At 46.1% G+C, this 7,026-nt stretch overlaps 1 protein-coding gene across 3 annotated transcripts in view; it reads right to left on the minus strand.

Annotated features, from left to right (window-relative positions):
* CDCA7L (cell division cycle associated 7 like) overlaps positions 1–7,020 on the minus strand; it is a 47,023-nt gene extending 40,003 nt beyond the window's left edge. Inside the window, exon 1 of one of the 3 annotated variants that reach the window (XM_008047877.2) lies at positions 6,844–7,020. In XM_008047877.2, the coding sequence (XP_008046068.1) occupies positions 6,844–6,867 (24 nt within the window). In that variant the 5' untranslated portion in view covers positions 6,868–7,020. The remainder of the gene's footprint in view (positions 1–6,843) is intronic. The other 2 variants (XM_008047891.2, XM_008047884.2) reach the window with 2 other exon arrangements.
* Between the last annotated feature and the right edge of the window lie 6 nt (positions 7,021–7,026).

A 7,026-nucleotide genomic window follows, 5' to 3' on the forward strand; every position in this document is an offset into this window, starting at 1 on the left:
TTAAAGGTGGGTGGCTAGCCAGGCACAGCGGCTCATGCCTATAATCCCAACACTTTGGGAGGCTAAGACAGGAGGATTGCTTAAGTCTAGGAGTTCCAAGCCAGCCTAAGCAACACAGAGACCTTGTCTGTACAAAAAAAAAAAAAATCAGAACATTGGCTGGGCATGGTGGCATGCACCAGTAGTCCCAGCTACTTGGGAGGCTGAGATAGAAGGATCACTTGAGCCCAGAGGTTGAGGCTGTGGTAAGAAATGACTGTGCCACTGCACTCCAGCCTGGGTGACAGAGTGAGACCCTGACTCAAAAAAATAATTAAAAATAAAAATAAATAAATGTGAGCAGCTGCCCAAACTACTGTTTTGCTCTTATGGAGGGTTTGAGGACAGTAAAGGAGGTTTATGGGAATGGATTCCTGGACCACTGACACAAGTCACAGAGAATTCGCTGCCCACAGGCTTGGTGGCCTGGCCTGGCAGGAAGCACAGGCCTCAGGACTCATACTTAGGGATTCCATATGCTATTTTTCAAAATGTTTCATTGAAAGTGCAACATATAAACAGGAAGTGCTTATATCTTGAGTACAGCTTGGTGAATTTTACAGAAGCACTGTAAAATTCCACTCTTTATAGCCAGCACCCAGATCAAGAATTACTTTTTGTTGTGGTTCTTAGAATCTCTTCATAATGGGTGAACCTACTATTAATATTTAAACTTCACACATCCAACCTTCAATAAAAACGCATTTTCAGGAATGCTATCTAGGAAACTATTTATAGTTGAAATAAGCAAGATAAAAGAAGGTGACACTTCTGAAAAAGTGAATCACTGCCACCCACGAGGGGAGTTCAGGACAGGGCTTCTCTGCCTTCCAAGTCAATGTGACCAACAAATTCCCTGATAGCTCTAACCTGCAGTCACTTCCACTGAGCGTCCATCGTCATGTTCAAGGACTTTCTTGGTTTTCTAGGCAGACCAGATACAAAGAACAGACCTCAAGGACTACTCTCAACTTTCCCCCAAACTAAAACCTGCATGCTCTGAGTTCAGGGAGACAACAGTCATTGCTTCAGTCATTACGAGCCTTAATTTTAACCTCAGGAAAAACTACTAACTCTCAGCTGACACAGCACAACAAAAGGGAAAATATCTCAGGAAAACATGTCAGAAGTTCCCATCCATTGGAAATCAAGCATACTCCCTTTATGAGATATTAAATATATTATAAACAGTAACTAAAAGTAGTGTGGACTCCAAAACAAGCCATAAGATATATGCCACCCTGAGACATTAATTGCCAAGTACCTTCAATAAGGAAGAAAACCTTTTTTGACAACAACAAAAAAATACATACAATACACACCTACTCAACAAAACACTACACAGTCACTAAAAAATGAAAATTATCAAGACCTCCAAGCTACTCAGTAAAACAGTATCAACAGACCTAAGGAAGGCAGACTCAAACAACAATCCCACTACAAAGGTTATGCAAAAATGATTATACCACAGGCAAACACTAGATGGAAACTCTCTAGAAAGTCAGGCTCAGAGCAGTGGTGCAGTGCTGTGTTTTCATTTTAGCTTAAATTAATACGACATTGTTTGTACAATACAAAATTCACATGATCATTCCTCTGTAAAAAGCTTTGTGGGTCTGATTTGTATTCCCAAAATGACTTTTACAGACAATATACAGCACAATCTGGTGAGTTCCTAAAAAAGAAGCAGGCCAGGTGTGGTGGCTCACGCCTGGAATCTCAGCACTTTGGAAGCCAAGGCAGGAGGATTGCTTGATCCAAGGAGTTCAAAACCAGCCTGGGAAACATAACAAGACCTCATCTCTACAAAAAATAAATCAAAAGTAACCAGATATGGTGGCATGCACCTGTAATATCAGCTACTTGGGAGGCGGAGGCAGAGGGATCACCTGAGCCCAGGAGGTCAAGGCTGCAGTAAGCCATGATCATGCCATTGCTCTCCAGCCTGGGCAACAGAGACCTCAATGCAAAATGCAAAAAAACAAAAAACAGGCCAGGCACGGTAGCTCAAGCCTATAATCCCAGCACTTTGGGAGGCCAAGGAGAGTGGGTTGCCTGCAACTTGGTGAGACCTCAACTCTACAATAAATCAAAAAATAAGCTGGGCATGGTAGCGCACACCTGTAGTTCTAGCTACTTGGAAGGCTGAAGCAGAAGGATCACCTGAGTCCAGCAGATAGAGGCTATGGTGGCCATAAGCGTGCCACTGCACTCCAGCCTGGTCAACAGAGTGAGACTCCCTAAAAAAAGAAAACACCCGGCCGGGGTTGGTGGCTCAGTCTGTGATCCCAGCACTTTGGAAGGCCAAGGCAAGTGGATTGCCTGAGCCCATGGGTTTGAGACCAGCCTGGGCAACATTGAGAGACCTCATCTCTACAATAAATCAAAAAATTAGTTGGGCATGGTAGCGTGCACCTGTAGTTCCAGCTACTTGGAAGGCTGAGGCGGAAGGATCACAGGAGCCCAGGAGGTCGACGCTGGTATGGCCGTGAGTGTGCCATGGAACTCCAGCCTGGGCGACAGATTGAGACTCTGTCTCTGACTCAAAACAAAACAAAACAAACCCCAAATAGACCAGCTGCCGTTAACACCCATCCCTTCTAGTTAAAGGAGGAAGCGAACATCCCTTGTATTTAAATAGTACTATATTTTTTGTACTCCTTGATCATCTCAGTGAGACCATGAATCAGGCAAAAATTTCCATCCTCATTTCAGGGAAAGTTTCACGACTTGCCAAGGCCCCATGATTCCAGTTGGCAAGGGCCAGGCAGTGACTCTAGTGGAAGAATCCTGGCCGAGTTCCTTCCTTATAAGTTGCCCTGAGCAAACTGGTCAATTTAACCTTATCTTTATAATGCAGATAATACAATCTTCTTCACAGAACTACAGTGAGTATTAAATCTGATACCTTTAAGTACCTAGCACACCACAATTTTTAAAAGGAAGCCATGATTTCCATTCCTAGGGGAGAAAAGGATAGCTCTTAAGGTCTTCCCCCACTCTCCAACCTCAAGGTCTCCTATGCACACAGCAGAAACCAACTGAGCTCTGTCAATGACAGAAGAGGCAAAAAAGTGATCTTCGGGTGGGGAGTGTGAACAAAGAACAGTGTTTTCTATGTCTTTGTTCTTTCACCCTGGCAATGCCTAGCACATAGTAGGCACTCAGTGGAACACCTGATAAGTGAACTAACCCAGAGTTAGCAAGCCCTCTGTTCCCAGCTGATGATTATAAAGGAAAATAGGAAGCATCAACAATTCCCTTGAACTAAAACTCTGGTCTCTTACGCTGTGAGATTCCATTACATATTTCTGTGCTGCTTTCAGGGTAGCTAGCATTGACTACTAGGGAAGATAACTTTTTCTGAGTATCAACATCACATTGGTTCTGTTTACCAAATATGCCTCTGAATGGCTGGTCCCACTTAAAAATATTCAGAAACCACTGCTTCCTATAAACAAAAAGAAAATAAAGTGGTCCCACTGACATTCTCTTATCCTTATCCCTACCTCAAGCAGTCTGTACCAATTCCACTTCGGTGACTAAAGCTCTAAGTCTTTTATAAAACAAAACTGTATCTTGGAGGTAAAAAACTCAAAACTATAATGGAGTAAAGGAAAACTCTCAAAAGCAGTTTAAAATCAATATTCGTGGGTTTCACTGATCTTGTTCCTTAGTTTACCTGAACATTCATACATTATTTTAAGCCACAATTATGTCATTGTTTCCTGTCCTATGTACCTGATCACAGCTGCTGTGATTTTTTTTTTTTAATTGAAGTCTCACTCTGTCACCTAGGCTGGAGTGCAGTGGCATGCTCACAGCCACCACCACGGCATTAACTTGTTGGGCTCAGGCGTTTCTTCCGCCTCAGCCTTCCAAGTAGCCAGAACTATCGGTGCACACTACCACGCCCGGCTGATTTTTGATTTGTTGTAGAGATGAAGTCTCACCAAGTTGCCCAGGCTGTTCTCGAACCTGTGGGCTCAGGCAATCCCCTCACCTCGGCCTCCCAAAGTGCTGGGATTACAAGCTTGAGCCACTGCGCCCAGCCACGGTGATCTTTGACGTTTTCTCCCGATCATCAAAAATTCAGTTCTGCCCTGGATGGAATAGCCAGCAATGCCCAAAAAGAACATCCCAGGAGGCTTTTAAATCAGGGCTATTAAAGTGTCAAATCACTGTCCTCTCTGTGACCAGCTCCTTGGGTCCTCGGCACACATTTTAAGTCACAGGATCATATGGGAGCCCTTGGCAGCTACAAGGTCAACACCAGAAGAATTCCCTGCACCCCTTCAACAGCACGCTTGTGCATATTCATGAGCACATTCAGCATCCTCTCCTTCTCAAAGGGTCTATGCTGCACCCTGGAGCTAGAAAGGAGGACAGGAAGGAAGAACACTCAGTACCTACAGTTTCTCTGCTAAGAAGCTGAGGCAATGTCATGCTCCAGCTCCACACAGCAGCACTGTCAGAGCTCTCAGTCAGGGATCACACACCCTTGCCTTCACTAGGTATTATGTCTGTCATTCAATAGAAAAGCACAAAGACACAGTGGTCAGCCCAACAAGACTCCAGCCCGTGGGAGGCGTAATCACTGTCAGAGGACATCAAATCCGACACACTTGTGGGATCACAGAAAAAGTAGAGACGTGAAGATAGGTAGTTCCCAGTGTGAATAAGCGTTTCCTCCTTGTTTGCTTATTATTCATAACATTAGGCCTAAGCTGTTTTGCTGAAAAACCTTCTACCTCTGTGTCTTCCAAGAGATGAGAATTATATGTACTGCATGTGTGAGATTAAAACCCACTGCACACTGAGCTGAACCATATTCAGCATGTAGGAATGCCACTTCAGGTGTTCATCACACTCTTCATTCACGAGGCTGGGGGACAGGGCAGAACCACACGAATTTAACACCTTGCTGCGCCTGAAATATTCATTAAGTGCTCTTATCTGCAGTCACCCTCAGAACCACTCTCCACTAATTTAAATTGAAGAGACTATAATCTGCTCACATTTAAATTATGATGAACAGGAACATTTCCACTGGAAAAAAAATCATTACACATCTTAATTTGCACTGCCAATTAGGAGGTCTTTAGAAAAGGGAAAAAAATCTGATCATCTTACATATGGCAATTTGCCCTAATTGGTGCATAATGGTGGGTTGGATATAATTTATGGGTTACCCCTGCAAAGTACACAGTTTACCATTTTAGAGTTACCAAAATTAGCCTCCTCATGCAACAGTAAAATGTGCACATCCAACTACACAATCTGGGACACTGTGAATTTCTTAAGTGTGAACTGTGAGTCTCAGTGGCTGAAGCCCAAAGAACCTCCAACAAAAAGGTTTCTGACTGATACATTTATCTGGATACATTGTCTGATGAAATCACAAGGAGCTCAATCTCCTTCCAGAGGTTTTGTTTTTGAGTCCTGGAGAAACAGAAACTCCTAGAAGTGTAGCATGCCAATACATGGTAAAGACCAGTGGCTAAATAAATAAATAAATAAAGTATCCAGCCCTGTCTCAGTCCTTACGATTGCTTTACTGTTTGTTTTCCTTGAATTTAATATCCACCCTCATTGGAGATATTATTAAATAATACTCTTTCTCACAAACATCCACAACAGATTTTTCTCAAACTACGTTCGGTAAGACTTTCAGAAATCACTGAACGAGCAAAGTGATCGTTGGTGGCTCAGTTTTCAATTTGCTGCCAGACTCAAGCAGTGACAGCGGCCTAGGCTTGGACACCACTGGCATCCAGGGAACTGGTGGCACCCAGTGCTTTGCACCTCCCAAAGCCCCCCCCCCGGTTTGGGGCCGCGCCCGCCCCTTCTCCTAGGCCCAGCGCCCAGGTGGAGAAAAGTAAACACCCGGCGAAGGTGAGTTGGGGGCAGTGAGTCCAGAAGCTCTCACAAAGCCAAGTGGAAAAAAAAACCCCAACCCTCGCACAAAGCAATTCTGGGCTCCCACACGCTCTGGCGTGGCCGCTTCCTTACCTTTGAACAAATTTTATTTTTACTTCTCTTGAAAAATGTTTTCATTGCTTACCTATAAATAAAAAGGTATGTCGATTAAGAAAATGTGGAGAAAACCCCTTTGGAAAGGCAAAAAAGGAAAGCAAGTCGTGTTCACCTTCTACCACTCATGGAAACATTTGGGGAACTCACTCTCAAGTGTTTGTTAAGGAGAGTTTTAAAGACTCGTTAAGGCCCATAAAGCGCAAATGGGGTCGTGCTGTGCCTCTGATTTGGGATCTTGCCACTGGCTTTTTAATTTGGCCTAAAGAGGATGCCACTTCCAAGTGGTTACAAAATCCCTGAAAACATTTATAAAAGTTCTAGAACAAACACGAAAGTAATTCCTCTCACACGCCATTATCCGAGTTGCATTGGTCTGACCCGACTGTTTTTTAGAAAAACTGCACCATTTAAGACTTCCTTATCCCGGTGCCAACTCCCGGAGAAGTTGGGGGCGCACAAAAGCCACCCCCCCCCCACGTCTTACGAGACCTGCAAACGCAGGCGCTGCACCCCCAGCAGCCATCCGGGACGAAGCAGACTGCCCGCGCATGCCTCCCCCCGCTTCTCCAGCCCGGGGGCGCACGGCGACCCATCGCGCACACCTGCGGGGCGCGCCTACTAGGCGTTCGCGGGACCGGGCGCGCCAGGTTCCCAGCGCCGCTGCCCGGGGCCACGTTTCCAAAGCCTGGGGCCGGGAGGAGGGCGGGGACGCCCAGGGAAGGCCGGCCAAGGCTGCGTCCCGGTGGCGGCGGGCGGCCGGACCCTCACCTGGCAGCGAGTCGCCAGCTCCATTCTTCCTAGCGGCGCTGCAGCTCCTCCTCGCACGCGACCAACGATCCTGGTCGCCCCGGGCCGGGCACGCCGAGAACGCCCCGCCGCCGCGCAGCCAGCGCACTCCGCTCGGAGCTCGGGCGGGCCCCGGGAGGGGCGCACTCGGCGCCCGGGACAGGG

Source organism: Carlito syrichta, unplaced genomic scaffold (assembly GCF_000164805.1).
Source record: "Carlito syrichta isolate Samal-C Ts95f unplaced genomic scaffold, Tarsius_syrichta-2.0.1 Scaffold39610, whole genome shotgun sequence".
Taxonomy (NCBI): Eukaryota; Metazoa; Chordata; class Mammalia; order Primates; family Tarsiidae; genus Carlito; species Carlito syrichta.